This window comes from Nanorana parkeri, unplaced genomic scaffold (assembly GCF_000935625.1).
Source record: "Nanorana parkeri isolate BGI_ZX_2015 unplaced genomic scaffold, ASM93562v1 scaffold141, whole genome shotgun sequence".
NCBI classification, from domain to species: Eukaryota; Metazoa; Chordata; class Amphibia; order Anura; family Dicroglossidae; genus Nanorana; species Nanorana parkeri.
In genome coordinates, this window is record NW_017306409.1 from 78877 (window position 1) to 101307 (window position 22431).

Genomic DNA, 22431 nt, shown 5'->3' on the forward strand with positions numbered 1-22431 from the left:
ACTTCCTCAGATTTATTAATCTGCATCATTGTTTGTATTCCTGTTACATTTTCTAGAATATAAAATCAAATAATAAAAAAAAACAAAAAAACCAAACATATCAAACCGAGAATGTGATCCCCTCATAACGGCAACAGGTGTACAGAACCAGAAACTTGGTGCAGAGATGTAACCAACAGAGACCCCGAGACACACAAGAAACCGTCAAGCGATTTAATTCTCCAGCATCTAACACTGAATATTTTAATTGGTTGAACATTTAAAGGTCTATTCACAAAAGGGTGAAGAGTTTGGAGAAGGCAGGAGACGTGAACAATCTAGGACAACATCGCCGATTTGGAACAATTCCCCAATTCAAGTCACTTTACAGTTCAGCTATTTTGGCCTAGACTGTTCACTTCTCCTGCCTTCTCCAAACTCTTCACCCTTTAAGTGAATAACCCTGTTAAATTCAGAAATCAAATAGGTTTTCTGTGATCCCAGGGGAGAGAGACAAAAATAAAATCTGAAAACACTGAACTTTTTAACTGGCACTGATTCAAAAGGAAAAATATGGTGAACTTTTCCCTCAAAGCAATGAAGCTGAAATGCCTGGGTGTGCCACCAGCTACCATTTGTAGTCTGCATTGCAGTCTTCACCACTTTTTTGGGATGTTTATAGAGGTCACTGCTGGTCAACAGGATATTCAAATCAGAGAAAACGATTCAATCAGCATTCAAAAACAAATAAGGTTGACCTTTTACGAAGAGGTAAGTAGAGATCTGGATGGAGGGAGGCCGGTAGACGTAGTATATCTGGACTTTTCCAAAGCATTTGATACGGTGCCACATAAACGCTTGTTATACAAGCTAAGGGCTATGGGCATAGATGAATTAATGTGCATGTGGATAGAAAACTGGCTACAAGAACGTGCACAAAGAGTATCAGTAAATGGCACCTTTTCAGACTGGGCGGAGGTCATGAGTGGCGTACTGTGCTGGGTCCCATGCTTTTTAATCTATTTATTAATGATATCGGGCAGGGAGTATCTATGTCTCAGTGTTTGCTGATGATGCAAAAATTGGGAGGGTAGTAGACACAGATTTAGACATTATAACATTACAGGAGGACCTGGATAAAATCGGGGAGTGGGCAACTGTATGGCAGATGAAGTTCAATGTCGATAAATGTAAGGTAAGGTAATGCACCTTGGAGTTAAAAATAGGCAAATGGACTATACACTTAAGGGTGTGCCACTAGGGAAGTCTGAAACGGAGAAGGATTTGGGGGTCATTATATACCGCAGATTGAAGAACAGCTCGCAGTGCCAGACTGCTGTAAACAAAGCAAGCAGAGTCCTGTCTTGCATTAAGAAAGGAATGTATTGCAGGGACAAGTCTATAATTTTGCCACTTTACAGATCACTGGTTCGTCCACATCTGGAGTATGCGGTCCAGTTTTGGTCACAGATACTCAGGAAGGATGTCCTTGAGCTGGAAAAAGTCCAGAGGAGGGCAACCAAACTTATTAAGGGGTTCGAGACACAGTGTGTCTGTTGTATATCGAGTCTTGAGGGCTTGGACTTCAACATAAAATAGACTTCAACCGGCAAAAAAAAGACGCAGTCATCTCCTGACAAACTCTGAACCCTTCAATGCTGTTCTTCCAAACCAGGAAGGTATCAGGAAAGGAGAAATAGAAGGATTTTAGAATAAGACAAAATTAGGATAGCAACCATCTTTAAAACTCTGGTAACCACAGTGAGTAAATTAAAAGACGGAGGCTTATTTAGATCTCTGATCTGATAATTGTTACATACATTGCCTCTGAAAACATGAATTATTATTAAAAGGGAAACTGAAATTGTTTTGAGGCAATCTTCATTTTTTTTTTTTAGGGTACCACATTTTTAAACTGTTTTAGATAAAATTGTAACTTTGCAAATAAACATTAAAGCTTGCAATCATGTAACCATTTCGGCAAACCAATCTAGGTTTTCTTAGGAGAAAGCCCAGCACTAGCTGCTCCCTTTTTGATGATTTCTGCTTAATTTCAGCTTCCTATGGAGCCTTACTGGGAGAGAGGGGAAGGTAGCCAAACTAAGATTCATTAAGTTGTGTTTTAAAGTCAAAACCATTGTTTTAGCTTTGGATAGAGCACGGAAGGATAATCTACCTTTTAAATTTTTCTTCAATGGCTGTTCTCCCTCAGAGAAAATTCAGCCTCTCTATTTGTACTAGGGATGCACAGATACCAGTTTTTCTGTACCGATATTTTTTTCCGGTACTCGCCAATACCGATACCAGAAGTCACATTACGGAAGCCATGCGGCGTGTAAAGACTCTCCACCAGGCTTCCAGATTAGCAGGGAAGCCGCCTCCATGGTTCTCTTCATTGGATGATGAGAAAGCATGGAGCCAGCTTTCTGGCCAATCAGGAAACCGGCCGCCGTTTAAAGACGTGGCGCCCGGCTTCCGGATTGCCCGGAAAGCCAGCTCCATGATACTTGGTCACGAGGTGATGAGGCAGCATCAGGGAATACACTGATGTCAAACCCTCAGCCACAAGCTGTTGATTGTCCAATGAAGGGAGCAGCAACACACCGATAAGTTATCAACTCTGCTATCGGTTTCTGCCAGCATGTTCCCTAGGAACACATGTGCATTCAGCAGAGCCCGATTTGCTCTTAGTGTTTCCCCTCCCTCTCCCAGTCAGAGTTTTGCTGTGCTGGGTGTGTCAGAAGCTGATACCAAGACAGATGGAGGTAATTATACTACTTCTATGCAAAAGTACAACTTTTTAAAAAGTATAAACAGGCATTTTAAATGGTGGCTATATTTTGTTTGGAGTTCCGTAGTAAGGTTTGTATGAAAAACCCACAAGTGTTGATTTTTGTGGGTTGAAGCCAATTAGAAACAGTGTCATGAACCGCTAGGCTCTACTTGCTCTGTGCATCCAAAACGGTTATTATAGTTCGAGCCTCTGGGCTGATTTACCCTCTGGTTTCTTTGTACCTCCCAGGGGCTCCATAAGCAAGAAAAACCTAATAAGCGTTACCCGATCATGGAGGACAGGGAAGCCCCTGCCTTCTTAGGAGTAGAATAACATACTGTTCTTGCATCTCAATGCCAGTATTCGTGGCTGTGGAAGAAAAAAAAAAAAAAAAAAAGCAGTGGCACTTTGTACCAACTAGTACAAATATTTTGACTGGGGCTTGCTGCAGCTGGCTACTGCTCTGTGTGCGTCTGACACCTTCCCCTGTGTCGTTTATCTGCCATACTATTACACAGCACAGAATAGCATTTGTCTGTGCTTCCCCCTGCTCCCTTTGAATATTCTCTCCCTCCCAAATGCCTCCACACTGTAATCAAGGGAACCGTTTCAAAGCCCCCTTTATTTTTAATGAAGCCAGGAGCCTTAATCAAAGCACTACTGAGATGCAGATCGGGGCGCGGGAGTGGAATACTAATGATTGTGTATAAATGAGCATATTCATACTGGCACAAATCCTCTAAGGGGAATAAGTCTAATGTTTTTTAATTAGGCAATCGAGTGAAACATGAATCAAATGTCTCAAGATTCATACAGTAAACACATTGATGCACAATGGGGAAAAAAACAAAACACACTAAAAATTAACACATCACTACCATTTGTGATCATCCCCAGTTGCCACCTACTGTAAAAAGCAAACAAAAAAACCCCCCAAACACATTTTTGAAAATACTGGTTGTCCCTCTAGCCGTGGTTTGATCAGTTTCAGACCTTCAGCGAGCCAGTGAAATCAGAACCCATAATGCGCATATTTGTTCCTGCCCAGTGGCTCAAAGCACTGAAGCCATTGTTCCAAGTTGCTGGTTGTTGCAAGAAACCAGCATGTGATAAAACTGAAACCTACAAAATTATAAAGTCTGGTACTTTTTTGTTAAATGCTCACGACTTAAAAAGAGGACCTGAACTTTGACCTTTCCTTCTTTAGGCACAACCCTCATAGGACTAGTCACCAGTATTGCCTGTAGGCTCCCTGCAGCGGATCTTTACCATATTACTAACTTAACATACAGTACCTTGCTTTTTACAAGGTCTCTGTGGAGATGGCCATCTTGATAGAGGAGCAAGAGTTTGTTACACCCATGTCAAAAACGGCAAACCGATGACTGGTGGAGTAATAATCAATCAAGAAGCAGCAGGAGAAGCCGAGGAAGCCCAGATCCAAAGAAAGAATGAAGGAGCAGGGAGATCCTTGCGCTGCAGGTCTCTGGTACAGCTTCCCCACCAGCAAGAAAAACCATAAGCAACACAGTAGTGACATCACCAAATCTCACTTATAACCTGATGAGACTAGCAGTATAAGGCAGCATCACCTTGGATGATCACACTTTGCAGATATACAGCTATGAGTCTACGAAACAGTCCTAGGCGCAGGTCACATACCAGCACTGCCATTTCTTTGGAGGAATTGCAGACGAAACAGAACATTTTACAGGGAACTGCTCAGGCACATTTAATATTTCTGTGTGTTCCCTATAGGCAGGAAAATATTTACCTATCAAGTTCAGATCAACTTTAAAGTAGATTTCAAAGAAAAATAATAACTATCCTCTATTTGGACGTTTGACAGACAACACCATAAGTGGTACTTGATCCAGTAGACTAAAGACCAACCAGTGATATTACAGCACCCTGTCATATAGGGACCAGAGGGTTTGCCTTGGTGGGGCTGTATTACTAAACACAGTGATACTGAAAAGACAATGGGGGAAATTATCAAAACTGGAGCAGACAATAACTGGGGTAGCTGTGAACGGCAACCAATCAGCTTCTCTCTTCAGTTTGTCCAATGCCGATTGGTTGACATGCTCAGCTGCTCCAGATTTTGTCTGCACCAGTTTTCATAAATTCCCCCCATTGATTCTTCAGCTTCCCTGGGAAATTCCCTTTAAAAAGGCCCGCTTAATAGATACAGGCACCTTGCCTTCTAACCCCAAAACAACACAGGCAACTTAACTGGTTGCTTTTGACAGGAACTGTCCCTAAAGAACTCACAGAACCTCCCGCACAAGCACAATGCTGTTCTTACCTGAGGTGGTTTCTTCTCCACTTTCCCCGACCTTCTCTTTTTTAAAGAGTTCTGTTAGAAAAAGTTAAAATGTTCAGTGTCAAGACCAACAAAGCACAGCGACATTCAGAAGTCTCTACATTATTTTCTGCATTGCAGGGATGTAATAAAAGAGAAGACAATAGCCAAAAAACAGTTAATGGTTAAAGAATAACTGTTTCAGAAACATAACCCAACATACGGTAATAATGAAACGAGCCAGCGCAGTACAGAGAGGGATGACAAACCCCTCCCCTCCCAACATTACAAAGAAGGATCAGCAAGTCGAAATTTTAACCCTTAAAAAGCCAAAAAACCCTCACCCAAGTAAAAGCAATTTAAACTGCAAGAAACATTTTTTAAATATTTTTTTAGCTTATGCGATGTGAATGGGGACATGTAACAAATATAAAATAGGGGTCATCCCAATTTGGCTGCAAAAGTGTAAATGCACTTTAAAAAAGGGAGTTTTTAGAAAAGTACAGACTTTGACGTTATCTGGGTACCCATTTACACATAAGCAGGTACGCAACAATTTTTAGACAATGTCAATCGGCTTTCATTAGCAAACACCACCGAGGAGCAGAATGCAAACTACCATCTATTGCCAATGGTAAAATTGCCTTAATCCAACCGATTGTGTCTGCGATTAAAATCTGGTTGATTTAACCTGAAAACTGCCATTTGTATGTGGCTCTGCCTCTAGATATGCAGAGCCAGCTGTCACTCACGCAGCTGGGCGTATCCAGACATAATTGTCGGGATCCGCTTCAGCGTCTCAGTATACCGCGAGCAGTAGCTCGCGGTATACTGAGCTTAGGGTGACGGGAGGAGAACTATGGGGAAAAGCCTTAACTCCATAGTTCTCCTTTAACGATTAACAAAAATGTATCTCATTTGTATATCACTCGGCTGTAGATCCTCAAATCATCTCTGAATTGGTGCTGACACTGTCCTTCCTTCTGGAGGGGGGCTACTTTTGTTCCCCATGGTCCCTGTGTGTGTGTTGCATAGTAGCCACCGCTCCAAGCTCACTCCTGTGATGGGACTACAATCTTGCGTTTAGTTTAGTAATTTGTATTGAGACTGTAGTCCATCACAGACGTGAGCTTGGAGCGGTGACTATGGTACAACAGCTGTGACTACGAACACACACAGGGACCATGGGGAACAAAAGTAGCCACCCTCCAGAAGGAAGGACAGTGTCAGCACCAATTCAGAGATGATTTGAGGATCTACAGCCGAGTGATACACAAATTAGATACATTTTTGTTAATAATTGAGGAACTTGAATGTATTTTTAAGATTTAACTCCTGAGTTTAGTGTCACGTTAATCCACAAAGACAACATTGCATTACTCAATACAAAACCCAATTGCTGACAACAGATAAAACTGGTTCAAAACAACTGTCCAATTTCTTGTAAGAGCAGTCTCTATAGATTGTTGCTTTCAAGAAATGTTATCAGCACAAGCCAAAGTTTGGCCCAAAAAGCAACTACAGTGTAAAAGGGAAAGGATCCTGGAGGACCCCAAAATGTTGGCTGTATATGACTAATGTGATGTTCCACCAATAAATGTATGAGAATTATCACTGGAATGCTGGAGAGTTCTTCATTTTACTGTAGTTGCTGTCATTGCCCACCTACCTACCACATCGGTCAAATACTGTAAGGCAGGGTGGACAAATGAATATGGAATTCAGGAGTCATTCTGTCCAATGCAAAAACCAGCAGGATTTCTATAGGAGCCAGCTCCATAGACAACCAGAGAAAACCTCAAGTTAGATGCCAATATTTAAGAAGCACTGGCTGCCTGGCCCCTAGGATTTGTCCGAACCTGGTCTGAAAAGAAATCTAGTCAAAGCGCAAATAATTGGAAATAAATGCAAACTACCTTAAATCGTACAGATTACATGAAATTACATTTATTCCTTTTCTTTTGCTTGTGAACATTTTAATAAAGAATATTCATGAACACTCCTTGGATTCTCAGAACCACATTAACTGCAATATTTTGGGTGTTTTGCTGGAACATCTACGAGCAAATTACAGCTTACAGTAGGCTGCTTAAGATGCACAACGAGATACAATCTGAGAAATCTAATTAAAAACTGACAATCGTGGCTGCTAGAAAATCAATTATTTCACCAGGCGTGCTAATGAAGTCACAGCTTACTGGTTCAGTATTAAAAGGAGGAGCAATTCAGCTTTGAGGGCCAAAACTTCACAAACCTGGATTGGGATGAGCTAGAATGCCCTGCAAGTTACATTTGGTCTTCTAGTTCCAACAGCTAAAGAGCCCACCGTAATGCATACAGATGAGACATTAGGAGACATATGAATTCAGGCACCAGTCTGCCCAATGCAGACTTTTTTGGAGCCAGCTCCATTGACAACTAGAGAAAAACCTCAAACGTTAGGTGCCAACTGTCATTTTAGAGGAGCATTGGCGACCTGGCTCCTGGGATTTGTCCAAAATTGCATTAGGTGCTATTTGAAATTAAAATATATACCTACAAGCAGCTCCCTAAAACTGAAAGCAGTAACAAACATTCCCTGTTAATGAGGTGGGTAGGAGATGAACTACAGACTTACTTATGCAACAGGAAGCCCAAGCCACACCAAGTTGGTTTATAAGACCCTTGTCCAATGTCCCATTTAGGTGTTCATAAGGACTAGTTTGGGTATACATTAAAAAGGAGAACTATGGGGTCAGGACTTTTCCCCATAGTTCTCCTAAGGTTCACGGGAGAACACAAACTAGCGTTCTCCCGTGTCCCAAAGCTCACTATACAGCGAGCTACAGCTCGCGGTATACTGAGACGCTGCAGCAGGGACGGATCCCGACATTGCTGTCGAGATCAACCCAGCTGCGGGATTGACAGCTTGCTCTGCCTATTTTGTTGCAACTGGAAGATGCAGAAAAACAAGGACTATAATGCATGATGCAACTCAACAACTAAGCCCCCGCCCCGTATGATGGCCATAATATGCATGCAAGCTATGCACACCCTCATACTATCACAAGTGCTGCCATCGCTCCCCGCTCTACAGTTCCACTTTAATAAATCAAATCTGACTTCAATCACTAAAGTATATTTGTATCCCCTTCAGATCAGTGACATCAACATAGAATAAGCTCCATAAAACACACACTGATGTCTGTTGTCTTAAGACGCAGAAGAGGAAAAACAAATTACCTCATCCCCGCCATTGTTCACACTTTTGCCTCTATTTTTGACTGTAAAGTGGAGATTTCCTCAGTTCCTCAAAGTGAATGCACACAGGTCTAAAGCTCTCTGGACTACTTCCCTACCGTGAGCACCAATGAAGGAGAAATTCTTTCAAAATGTCATGAACTCTTGTACTGAAAATCATGACGTGGGGGGAGGCCGAGCAGCGACCACAAAAACAGACAAGGTCAAAAGTTTATTGCTCATCCAACGAAGAACTTTAGCTTTGTTTCTAACAATTTTGCATATACAGTACATGTGTGAAAAGGATCAGCTGAGTGAGAATGATCATCAATGTGCGTGTTCAAAACCTCATTTCTATGCATCGCTTGTTACTTTATCGGTGCAGCCATATTGGTCATTACATATGCAGGCTCTGCTTAGTAGTGCTGAGGAAGGATGCTGCCATTGTGAATTCTGTATAACAAAAAGTCTGTGTTCTCAGTACAATGATGGAGGGGGAGGGGGGGGTGGAAACAGCAGATGAAACTACAAAACAAAGAGGGACTAGGCATCTAACACACCTGAAAGTGTGTGATGCAGATGACTTTTCGGTGGCAGTATCAGTTACAGAAAAGATCGAGCCATCTAGGGTCAGCAACAATCTGATCTTTATATGAAAATAGATACATACACACAACATTTGTGTTTCCAAAAAAAAAAAACATTTAGTGCATGACAAGGGATTCACAAAGCACTTCTTTTTTTTCTTGGAAAAAACAAAGAAGAGCAGCAGCAGTTATAGATGTAAAAAATAAATGAAAGCAACTGGGCGTCCAATTTACTGCAGGTATTTATACAGCGGCAACATGTTATGCAACACTGTACATAATGCACCCAGGGAACAGTTCATCTATATGCACGTCAACGGTGAATTTAGCTGCCAAGAGATATGCTTTGAGGAGAAGTGGATCCCAGGATAAAATCTAGAATATATGTTACGAACTGCAACCAATCAGATGCTTCTTTTCACTGGGATGTGATTGGCTGCTGTGGTAAAATAAACACTTCTCTTGTCTGATGCCAGAATGTTTGTAATGAGCTAAGGAAATGAGAAGGGAAAGTATCAGGATAAGGCTTGAGGAGTCAGTGCAGCTCACAATACAATCACATCCTTAGGACAGTTTCCTATGTACTGCAGCTCCTCCGTAGAAGACCGGCCTGAAATGGATCTCCTGCCAACTGCCAGAAACAGCAGCCACCTATCTTCAAGTAACACAAGGATCGCATGTCGCCTAATGACAGACGAGGGGTGATCCCTCTCACATGACACAATACAGTCCTCTGCCCTCCAGGTTACCCTCCTATTCTTGCTGAACTCATCATACTGACTCTAAGCACAGATGGGGAATAGGAATTCTTAAGCAGACAGCTGAGCAGAGATATCTCAGCTCCCTGTACCGGGAAAGGAGAGATTTTATAGCATGTGCTCCGAGTTTCCAAGTGTCACAAATGTACCATGAAAAAAATAAGTCATTTCGGTAGTAGTTTATGGAAAAATGCAGCTTACTTCCATAAACCCACAACAGTCTGGATACATTAAAGTTTACGTGAACCCAAGATGTACTTTTCGGTAGCTGCGGCTGTATATATATTTTTGTTAAGCAAACAATTTTTTTGCCAAATCAATTAAGCTGAACTCCGGGATAGGCAAATCTAGTCATGTGTGTTCTTACTGGAATCTGGGTGAGCTTTGTGTATTTGTTCCAGATCTGTGCAGTAATCCAGTGTGAGACTTGGAGCTTCCTGTAATAGAGACAGCTCACTGCTGCTCTGTTCTTGTGCAGGGTGACTGGTCTAGTCTCCGCCCACTTCCTGTAGTTTGCTTACTGCCCCCCCCAGCTCTACACTGGCTGCAGCACAACGAGAGGTCACTGCTTTGCCCGGGTTTGCAAAGACATCAGGTGTACACAAAGTGGATTTATATATGTTGTGTGGCTCTTGAGGAATATATTTTTTTTTTAAATTTCGGTCTTAGGAGTTCTGCTTTACAGCCGCTTCGTGTGGACAAAGTTCAAGTTATTTTAAACTATACGTAAATAGTTACTATATATAGTGACTCTGGTAACATACACTTAACTGTGGCATGAAACTACTGTTCGAGAATGCAATGTTGAATAGAGCGGCATCATGAACGGTGACATCACAATACCATTTGTGGCATCACAACATCAACTGACATCCAAATTTTCATTGCAACATTGTGGAAATAACGGATACCCCAATAGGGGCTGTCAAATCATAAAGGTGGCATTACAATACTATGTGTGAGATCACATGTCCTACCATGGCATCATAAATTGAATACAATTTTTGTGATTAGAGCACCATACACTTAAATGTGAGTTCCATCAGCTTCTGCAACACTCCAGCGTTTGGAAAAACGAGGAACACTCCCAGCGTTTGGAAAAACGAGGAACACTCCCAGCGTTTGGATGCAAGGTTTACAAGCAGTTTAGAGTGAAGAGAAGCATCTGACGGGTTGCTATAGGCAATAGCCTCACTCTTTCCATCTAGTGTTCATTAATAAGGGTTTACTAATAAAGCTTGGCAGCAATGTAAACTGTATTTAGGGAGTTGACCTGGCAAGGTCAGATGTTCTGTAATAAGGTGGCGTCATTCGTGATTTTTAGAAGTGATGTATTCTGTGTTGTATCCACCAATATTTATTTGTCAAGGGATAGCCGAGTCACAGCAATGTTATCCATATCACAAGAGACTACTAGCAAAAAAACTAATTATCATCAACATATTGCTGCTATACAATAACGTCTTAAAAGAAAAAGACAAAAAAGTATTCCATTAGACTAATGGCATATAGTAAATACCACTGTTGTAACAGCCTGAAATCTATCAGTAGTCGATCATCCTTGATTTCCCAGTCTGAACAAAAATGCATGGAAGCGCACAACTGTAATGTGGTCAGGTCACTTGCTAGTTTTGTGGGGGATGGTGTGCATAGACTCTTCGACAACCGGGTGAGGAGCCCCGTATAGCGTGTTTAACAGAAAAAATACATGGAAGAGCGCAACAACCTAAGAAAATGATTAGATGCTAAGCATCCTGCTGTAAATGACTAATTAAGTGCACGAACGAGGTGTGAACGAGGGCTTAGAGCGGTCCGCCAACTGATTTCTCAGGGGTACCTCACAACCCTAACACATTTCCCTCGGACTCACGAGCACGGACAGATACACTTCATCGTTCACGCCGCACACCACACATCGCTCAGTGCCGATTCCAGCAGCTGGATAGTTCTCCCTCTCCTACTCCAGTAGCCGCGGCTCGACCCGGCCAGCCGAGGACGCAGCCTGGAGATACCCGGGGATGGTGTAGAACTTGGATTGCGGAGATCCTGGATTGCCACATCCTGCCTAGTAACATACAGATTAATATCGCTGACCACACGGGACTGCAGGGAGTGCATGTGCCCATCTATGACATCACAACCGTGAGTTATACACCAACCATTTTTATTGCACTTAGTCATTTACAGCAGGATGCTTAGCATCTAATCATTTTCTTAGGTTGTTGCGCTCTTCCATGTATTTTTTCTGTTATCCTTGATTTCCCAGTCATTCTTTAATTGCATTGCACAGTGCTGATGATTAAAGATGTTTTCAGGCACTGGGAGCTGGAAGGAGATATACTGTATATGAGCAGCTTACAGATGAGAGACCAGAAGTGTAACAATACAAATTCATAGTCCAAAAGGCAGGCTGGTGACAAGGGAAGGTGTGAATATTGGCGTCACTTGTCTGGCTATACACTTTAGAACGTGTATTTGGAATACAGAAGTAGCTGAGCAGAATAGTTTGTCAGTTAAAACAATTAAGGCGGACCTGTATTTAAAGCCCAACTCTACCTTATCCCCTCCATTTCCCACTGTGACCCACTTTGCACAATAAGAATTTTGTAACAAATCTGTGGAGTTGTGTCGGCTGCCACAGAATAATTAATTAGTAAGATTCAATGTTCTAAACCAGTGGTTCTCAACCTGCGCAACCTCAGGACCCACATTTGTCCTTGGTCATTAAGTCGTGACCCAAGTCGCACTGCAATGGAACACACAGCATTGCGGTACAGAGCGTTCCAGTGTGGGCGATTGAACTTTGGGTGGGAGGAGGTGGTGATGAATGTCAACACACCTCAACGCGTAGTAGGTGCGATTAAGTGGTACAGTGCGTTAATGGCACAGGACTGTTGGATTAATGCACTGTACTAGTGTGAACAGGCCCTCAAAAAACACTGACAGACACGTACACACCAACAAAAAAATAAAAATTTTATTTTAAGATCCACCCAGTCTCCCTACCTTACGAGAACCGGAGTGGATCCTCAGCCTGGGGTCCAGTGTGGGCTGCTGTGCTGTGACGGAGCTCCATCCATATGTATACTTGCTTGTACAGCTCCCTTGCGCACCCTGTACAGGTGCCGGGAGCCAGAATGTGATGTCACTCCAGTCCAGGCACCTCTACAGGACATGCGAGGGGCTGTAAGCAATGCTTGTACAGAAGGAGTTCCCTCATGGCCATTGCTCCTGCCCACACCACCTCAAGCTGACATTCGGCACCAGGCAGCATATTTTGAATGGCTGCTTGGCGCGAGAACTGACAGTGCTGTGCCAGGGGGAGGCCGAGAAGCCTCTGACCTAGAAAAGTGGAAGGCACGCGGCGACCCACTGAACACATGGTCGCGACCAAATTTTGGGTCACGACCCACCAGTTGAGAACCAAGGGTCTAAAGCAATTCACCTATTAGAAATAAATGTCTAGACACCCTGGTTCTTTGAATGATACCGATGCCTGTCAGAACTTTAACAAAAGGCATATGCCACCCACGTCTGCCTCTGATCACTGGATTACATTGATGCGTCATCTGGAAGTGAGGTTTTATGAACAGGAAGAGATGCATAACGATTGCCATCACCTCCACTGACATGGCAAATGCCACGCAGAACCGTGAAGTTGATGGCAAGGTGGGCCTAGGCAAAAAGCAGCTGACCCTTCCTGCACCATGTGAAGCATAAGGTTGTCCGAGTCTAGGGAAAGTTTAATGTGTGATGTATACATATAAACTGTATGATTATCCATTTCATGTAAATGCTTTATGTAAAGATACTGGATGCTCTACACTTTTATTTTAAGACTATAACGAGCCACCCCCCCCCCCCAGGTTTGTATCAGTCGACAAAACTTAAATGCCAACTATTCCATCACAAGTGAATCACATTAAACTTATACTAGAGGAAATTATTCCTGCCTTCCTAAAATGGCAGTAATGTAAGCGAGTGTGCCTTGCAGATATCTGGCGGTCTTCGCAGGACTTGGCTCTCTGCCACATTTCAAACACGATGCATTTTTTGAAAGCTCTCTTTGTATATTTCTAAACAGCGCGTTCTGCATATTTTTTTTTTTTTTTAAATAACGAGAACCGCTCGAGAAATCTTCCAGCTGGTTGTGATCTAATCTGTTTTCTCTTTTCCCTCCCTTATTTCAACCCAAGAAGCCAGCCAAGAAGGATGAGCCCTCTGAAAAATTTCTGCAGGCAGCTCTAAAAGGATCACAGCTGTGTGAAATGACTACTGGGAAAGCTAGGAAATGGAACACTTTGACATAAGGAGCAAACAAAAATATATCATCCTAAAATAGAACATTAATAAATAAAAACAGTCAGCTGAATAATGTAAATATCAGAAAAAAAAATACACATCTTTTCTTAAAGGGCCAATACATCCAAATCAAAAACTCCCCCCATGATCACATACAAAAAAATCCTTCAGATATGGTATGGTCTTTAATATTTCTGCCACTGTTATCTGCTCTTTTAGGGGTCGATTTGTTGTATACCCTATAAAGCGGATTTGATTCTGGTCAGGCTACATGTAACAGCAGTATGAGCTACGGCAATGTGCAAGCCCACCCTGCAAAGCACTTTGTGCTCAGTCACTGTTATTATCTCCCAAGATCATGTTTTATGCCATCAGAAATTATTGGGTGAAAGATCCCTACGCCAAAAACTGGCATATTGGGATAAAAAAAAAAAAACATACCAGGAATATGGACATTTCACGAAGGGGCCAATTTAAAACGCGGAGCAGATATTGCCATCCTCTTTCTACTACACTCCATCAGCCCATTCAGAGTATGTGCGCTGCACGGTAAGGCCTTCAGTGCCCCATAGTGTTCTCCCTACCTGACGCTGCTCTGACTTTGTCAGGTCACATGGCCAGGCTCCCCTCCCAGCGTAACCCTTCCATTGAGAACAGTAGTGGCTCCGCTAACTTTGGAGTCCCAGAACCAGTGAAACACTGAGCACATTTCTAAAGCACAGTGCTATGCTTTACAAATAAGCAGTATTTGTTTTTGTTAAAGCAACAATATGGTTGCAGTATGGCATGAATAGTGCTTTATAAATTGACCCCTGAGTATTCCTAATTACCTTGTACACAGTGTTTCTGAGCATCCCGGTGCCACATTTCCAGCTGCCTTAACAGCAGCATTAAAAAAAAAAAAAGCCTCACTTCTAAACAGATGTCATCAAAGAGGAGAAATCTAAATATATTAATGAAAACAATTGGTTGCAATGTAATGTTTCAGCATTGGTTGACAACACACCCCCAAGCATGATGTTATTTTACCATTACTACAACGCCAGATCCTGTTTGCCATCAGTTCTAGATGTTGCAGTAAAGTGGAAGGATCCACCAAATGGACGAGGTGGGCCTTAAATGCAAATGGCTGGTTTTACACCGCTTCCGAGTTGGGCTTAGGTGGACTCGCACAGGATCCAGTACTTTGTATCAGGATTTGGTCCTAGAATACCGGCGACTATAGCAGACACAAATCCACTAATGTATATTCCTTCTATGTGTTCAAGTGAGCCATCTTACCTCCTTAAATTTGTCCATCTCGTTCTGCAGTACTTGTTTGGCCAGATCGGTCTCGATCAGTCGTTGCCTCAACTCTTCATTCTCCTCCTCCAATTTTGCTCTTTTCTTTTCCACCCCTCCCAGTTCATTGTGGAGGCGAATAGAGACATCTTTGGCCACCTGAGAAAGAAAAATAATATCCTTAATACACAAACTGCTAAGAAGCCTATGAACCTTCACCCCTTCCAGCCACTAGGCTTTGAATACAGCTGGAGATGCTTCCTGGACACAGATAGAAAAAACAAGCAGAGATGTGTTTTAGTAAAGAAACGGCAAGTAAGTTATGTTAACTGATAGTAAGAACATGCCTGGAATCACAGGCCGGAAGCCAGAAAGATAAGTCAATTGCATTGTAGAAGAAAAAAAAAAAAAAAAAAAAAAAAAAAAAAAAAAAAAAAAAAAAGGAAAAAAAAAAAAAGCGGCCTCTACAGTATACTGTACATCAGCCAAAGGGCACGACAGCTGAAATGCCCTTGGTTTTACTTGCCCAGCCAGTGAGGGGAAAAAACGTGTTCTGCTATCATTAGGTATGGCTGACCCCAACCTCTGCTTGGCATATGTGCCAGGCTGCAATAGGAGGAAGCAGCAGCTGCACCAGACATAGGCGTGCAAAGGTGACTTTTCTACTAATCTGTGCTATTTAGTTATTGGTGAGATACCGATGCAGCGGCTGGAATTGTTTTTCTTTTTCTACCTGTATACACACACCTAGCCTAGAGCTGCCTATAGAGAGTGTGAACTGTTCCCTAAAATCAGTGCTGTTCAGTCAGAGGGCCTAGAACTCCAAAGGAACAAAACAATGGGCCAAGTTGTTTTTTCCTAATCAATCACTTGTGTGGCTCTGCTTATTTGCATACATGCATGCCTACACACATGACTGTACAATAACCTGCTTTTTATAAAGAAACATCTATGCAGGAACCTTTATAAATAAGAGCGCAGGGCGGGCAAGAGAGCGAGGACGGGCAAGAGAGAGCGGGCAAGAGAGAGCGCGAGGGCGGCCAGAGGGAGCGAGAACGGGCAAGAGGGAGCGAGAACGCGAGCATGAGCAAGAACATTCAAGAGGGAACAAGGGTGGAAAAAAAGAAGAGAGAGAGACACAGAGAGAGAGAGAGAGAGAGAGAGAGAGAGAGAGAGAGAGAGAGACACAGAGAGAGAGAACTCCTATGCCAGGGTCACTGCATGGAGATGAAGCTCTAATTACTGTGGGGAAAAAAGTCTCTGCAGAATTCATTTTCCATATATTTTTATACCCAGAGAATAAATGTAATGCATTACAGCAAGTCTAAACCCAATCACTAAATTATTATCTAGGCTTTAACAAGTCCATCTAACTTTAAAAGGTGCTGGGCTGTTTATACCCTAATGCAGAGAATGCATTAAAGTAAAAAAAAGCCCAGACTTTAATACTACTTGAAGGCATTGTTGGTCAACATACTTTGTTACAGAAGGCATCAACTTTGGCCTCCTACATGATATCTCATCCATGCAGCCACCTCTGCTCCCTTCACACATGCTCTGCTCTCCCTACCGATCATACAGGTCTCTTCTCTGGGCTGGATAGGACTTCATAGGTATAGCTTGTCTCTTTTAAACTTATCTCCTGCATGTAATGCCACAGGAAGCTGTGAGAGATTAAACACATGCAACAGGAGACAGGGGCATGCTTCAGGAGACCATCATAGCTTGGAAATCATTTCAAATAATGGAAGCCAGTTTAAGGAATATTTTTCCATTACTGCCTTAAGCAAGCAACAGACTGCTGTCTGAAGGTGCCCAAAGAGCCACAGGTGGGCACCAGGGGCTTCTGGGATGAGAGGGCTTAGGGTAAGCAGTCCAAAGTGTAGGTTATGCTGCAGCATAAAGTCTTCATGGCTGCAGGATTTGAAGACTATAACCATATTGTCCCTGAAATAGTCATTTAAAACAGCAGAGAGGGGCTGACCTTACATGTGTGCAGATCGCGGAATACATGCGTTGGAAGATAAAGCAAGCCCTATACATACATTTCAACTACATGTTCACCCATTTGTCTCGTCACCCTTTAAAACACATATAGGTGCACGTGTTTCCAGTTTTCTATAGAAGAATGTTTCGCTACACCTAGCAAATTATCTCTTTAACAGGGATGATTAATATGAACTGCTAGATGACAATGTAGATGACAATGTTGGCTAAATAATTAAACAGCACAAGACTACAAAGGGCCATAGGAAATCATGCTATCAATCACCAGCTAATGAAACACGGCACAGCACAAAATTAAAAGGTAGCATTTTTAAACTGGGCCTGTCGACATGAATGAACATGAAGGAATCAATATTATGGAGAAAATTATCCATGTGTCATACTAGCCATCTGTTATCTTCCCGATTCCATAAACGTTCAATTAGCAGTTAAAAAGGAGAGGTCACAAATCAAATAGGAAAGACAGAAAGACATTGGGTCAGCTTTTTTTTTTCTTATTAACCTTTATTATTTGGCAAATTATCAACTATATATACACACACTAATATATATATATATTTATTTATTTATTTTATTTACTAGGGATGCACTGGTATTTCGGTATCGGAGTACCGATATTTTTTCGGTACTCGCCGATACCGAAAGCCAGGCAGCGTGTAAAGACTTGCCACGCGGCTTTCTGATTAGCAGGGAAACAGCCCCCATGCTTCTCAGTACTATGTGACGAGAGAGCATGAAGCCGGCTTTCTAGCCAGTCAGGAAGCAGTGTAATGATGCGGCAAACTAAACGTGAGATTGTAGTCCATCACGGGAGCGAGCTTGGAGCGGTGACTACTTTACAACACACACAGGGACCATGGGGAACAAAAGTAGCCACCCTCCAGAAGAAAGGACAGTGTCAGCACCAATTCAGAGATGATTTGAGGATCTACAGCCAAGTGATACAAAAATAAGATACATTGTTTTTAATAGCTTGTGTATTTGAATGCATTTTTAACATTTACCCCCGAGTTGGTCACTTTAAATATAATAGATTTTATAAAATGTGTCTAATAGTGTTCCCATGTTTTACTTGCCCCCAATACACTAATACGTCTTCAGAGGCAACAAGGCAGATGTGGAACCCAATGCAAAATATTCCATTGCCTCCACCACATTTAAAGATGTTCAGCTTTCATCATTCTATTATCTGCAAAAAGTAAAACTGGCTCCTCTAGTTATCTTATGAAGAGGGTGGCTGGAGTGCAAAGGTCTTTTTCATCGTCATTACAGTGATGGTCCTCTCAGTACTTCCCTAAATGACAGGTATTGTACTGAGAGACCAACCTAAGCTATAAGCCAGGAACTCCACAGCACACGTGCCATCACTAGCAGGAAGCCCTGGTCACAACATACAGTGGTACCTCACTTCACGAACGCTTCTGTTCGCGAACAATTCAGTTCGTGAACAGGAAGTTCAGCAAACTGTTGCCTCAGTTCGCAAACTCCGCTTCGGGTGACGAACACAACAGCAGCCATTTTCCCTGCTCCGACACATGGTCATGGCTTCCTCTAGTCGAGATCGCAGTCCAATTCAGTTCACGGCCAAATCGGTTCGCGACCAGAATCGCGGAATTAATTTTGTGAACCGAGGTACCACTGTATATTGAATAAGACCTAGGAGCCCTCCACAGTTCAGCAACCAGCATAGCTTAATGACTTACAAAGAAGGGAGAGATCAGGATGGATCTTTATGTACCGAGATCTGTCATGAGAGTACTAGTATGAAATGGAGAGCAGAATATAAAAGCATGCACCTTGCCATTCCTGCACGTATCCTAAAAAGGTATCGGCACAAGCAAATATATATTATTATTATTATTATAATAATAATAATAATAATACATATTTTGACTTCTTCACAGAAAAAGTCAAACTCTGGCCTTCCATCACGTGCAACTCAATATTAGCCCCTCCAAGTGATGGCCAACTTTACTGACCACATGAAGGTGGGGTGGAGCCCGACTCCTTCTGTTGAAATTATCATGAGCAATGGCAGACTAAAGAGTTGGCAGGAGTAGAGGTTTTCAACGTTCTGAAAGTTCAAGATATATATTTTTCAAAAAACTACAGAAAAGAGCAACGAACCAAAAACGACATGCAAAACCTGGATCAAGTCAGTTCTTCCGTTGTAGGGTTTTAGCTGTCATTTTCCATGAGTCATCTCCTCATTTGCCTCTCTAGATAATAGCATGTATTCCTCTCCTTTGTTCATTGTTCACTGGAACAGAGGCTAATTTCTAGCTGCAACTTGTGAATTTTCATAAACATTGGATAATGGATTTCCATTTCATATAAAAAAGGACAGAGGACAGTATATTGGATTTGTACACATTAAAAGAGTGCTACCCTTAACATCTGCCTTGAATACATTTTCTATAGTGTAGCCAGTTGTCTGCAATGCACAGTTTTTATTGTGCTTCTGTAAGGTTTATAAGCAAATCCAGACATTGTGACAACTTGAATTTCCTCTTCCCCTCATCATAACTAGAGTCTTTATCCTCAAAGTATAATTTGAAGCAAAATTATTTTTCACCTGTATTAATCCATACTCCTAAACAATTTGCCTTAAAGTGACACCAAATGGGAAAAGTGACAATGACTGCACATAGCCCCCCCCCCACCTCATGCATGTATGTATACCTGCCCAGTCACACTCCCTCGCCACCTTAGGCTGGGTTCACACCTAGGCGTATCAAATATACGTGTTTGTCGCGCATTTTACCGCGATCCGCGGGTAAAAAACGCGCGGCAGACGCGCGTTTCCGAGGGCTAGTTGGCTATATCCCAGTGGATACGCGCGGCAAATATGCCCCAAAGAAGCTCCTGTACTTCTTTGGGCGTAGGGCGTTTTGCATCGCTGTAAAATGCCCAGGTGGGAACCATGACCATAGGCAATCATTGGTTTTCACATGTTGAGCGTTTGACAGAGTGTAGGAACGGGCTGTAAAACGCCCAGGTGTGACCCAGGCCTTACTGCCAAACCCCTCACCAATGAAGCATGGCTTTGGTGTATGGGGAAACACATGACCCTCCTATGTTACAGTGCTTAGGTCTGTCTGGTCAATTACCAGGCCTGAATACTTTAAACTGGGAGGCACCATGACATCATATCCCCATCTAAGCTGTGACACTGGTTGACCCTGGTGCTTGGACATGTGGGGCTACTGCAGTAATGAGGTGGTCAAGGGGATCGTGGCTTGGTAAGTATACATGTCTGGAGAGAGGATTAGTGTATCTATATTCTGTAACATTTACATTATTGCTCTGCACCCAACATTTTTGGTGCATCAGGCACTAAATCTCTTGATTTGCATTGCAGATCCTATAGGCTGAAGTGGCGGCACCACTATAGAAGCTATTTTGACAATTGGGTTACCACCACGGTTTAGACTGTTTGCTGGAGACCCAACCGACCAGTGATGTCCGTGGCTAGACACCCCTACCCTATGCCTGTAGAGGCCACTTTACAGAACCATACATGCTTTAGGTCAAACATAAAATGGGGGGAATTGGTCAATACTGGCGCAGACAGAAGCTGGAGCAGTTGCCCATGGCAACCAACTGATTTTAAAATGAAACAGAGAAGCCAATTGGTTGCCATGGGCAACTGCTCCAAATTTTGATAAATTCCCCTCCGAGTATTTTTCCTCCCAGTGTCATGTGGTCAACTAGAGCCTCTGCAGAAAATTATCTTCCTCGGATTGCATATTAGAAAAAAGGAGCAGTCCATTAGGCCTATTACTCTATATGCTTAGGATATCTCTACTGAACCTTTTTCTGTTTGGACTTTGAAAGCCCAAACCATAATGCCTTCACACTGCACCAACAGTGGGTTATTAAATACATATGTGTATGATATGTTTGTGTGTATGCATGCATTCATGAATGTATGCAGAGAGCTAGAGTCCACAGAGAAGACAGGAGATGAAGCAGTGTGGGTTCCTGTTTTGGGTGCGAGAGGGAGTGAGGTGCTGGAAGTAAAGGGCTTGGGTTGCCCATCAGCAGTATTGAAAGGTTCATTAGCAGTCTATAAAAAGAAGGCAAGACATGAGCAGTGCCATAGAATCTGCAGAGTTCCATGCTCTGGAAAAAATGTTGACACCCACCTAACAGCACATCAAAAAGAATATATGCATTTCAATTCTTTAATAAAGATGTCATACAACTGAAAAAGTAACACAATGAAGCCCATTGCAGAGACATTTTTCTTAGGCGTCCTCCAGTAACATCATGACACAAAGGGAGGAGTGTGCTCCGAGTACACAGAGGGCCTGCTCAGTATAAGCATGCCATAGCACAGAGAGCTGGGTTTTCCTGCAGGCATGCAGAATTTGGATGATGAAACATTCCGCAATTCCCAAACCTCCAGCTGTTGCTGTAATCACCGGGAGAGGCTCTCCGAAAACACATTGCGATTAAAAGGATTTAAAGGTCTGAAGCACCTTCTACACAGAACACCATTCTGTCCAGACTTCTATTCAATGTATCAGCTAGCCGAGCTATCCAATCCAGACACTTAAAAACTGTATGTAAACCCTAAAAACAAAACTGCTCTTATTTGCTCCATTTTTGGTCTGTTAAATATTCAAATCGAAAGAGATTTTCTTTCAGATCTGTTTGATAAAACTATGTAACGCAAGCAAAAAAACAAACTGCTAATCTTGGCAGAAATGGTCAGTGGACGTCTTCCTGAGCTCTGTGCCGGTGCTGTATTCTTATCGGTTATATTATTTTAATGCTGGCCATACACTTTATGGCAGGCGGGCTGAACGAGAAAAAAAACACTCGAGTCTCCTTGCCGGTGGTTGAACTCTGACAGTCGGCGTCCACAGCTGTCAAAATACCCAAAACAGTGTCCGACGCTGATTTGTTGAAGGAGCTGGGTGGAAAAGTGTTCAGCCGAACAGTGACTGCAGCCAAAGTCGATTGAAAAACCAACTTTTGAAAAACCGACTTTTGTTGAACAGGGTGGTGCTGATGGGGCCACCGTTAGACCAAATTCCAGCCGATTCAAATGACATTTGATCCATCAGTCGCCCACCTCGGTCCAACCAGGTCCAAGGGTGGCCAGTTTGAGTAAAGCTGGCCTTACAATGTTCTATTTTTTTTTTTTCATTCAACCCCTGGACTGAACAAAAAACAAAACAAAACAATAGAACAGATTCCTCCATTACCACT

The 22431-nt window shown here is 42.5% G+C and overlaps 1 protein-coding gene across 1 annotated transcript in view; it reads right to left on the minus strand.

Moving 5' to 3' along the window:
- Positions 1–22431, minus strand: part of SOGA1 (suppressor of glucose, autophagy associated 1) — a 101083-nt gene that overhangs the window by 48030 nt on the left and 30622 nt on the right. Inside the window, exons 3-4 of the mRNA XM_018554058.1 lie at positions 15205–15363; positions 5061–5111 (exon numbers count right to left, since the gene is read on the minus strand). Coding sequence (XP_018409560.1) covers positions 5061–5111; positions 15205–15363 — 210 coding nt within the window. The remainder of the gene's footprint in view (positions 1–5060; positions 5112–15204; positions 15364–22431) is intronic.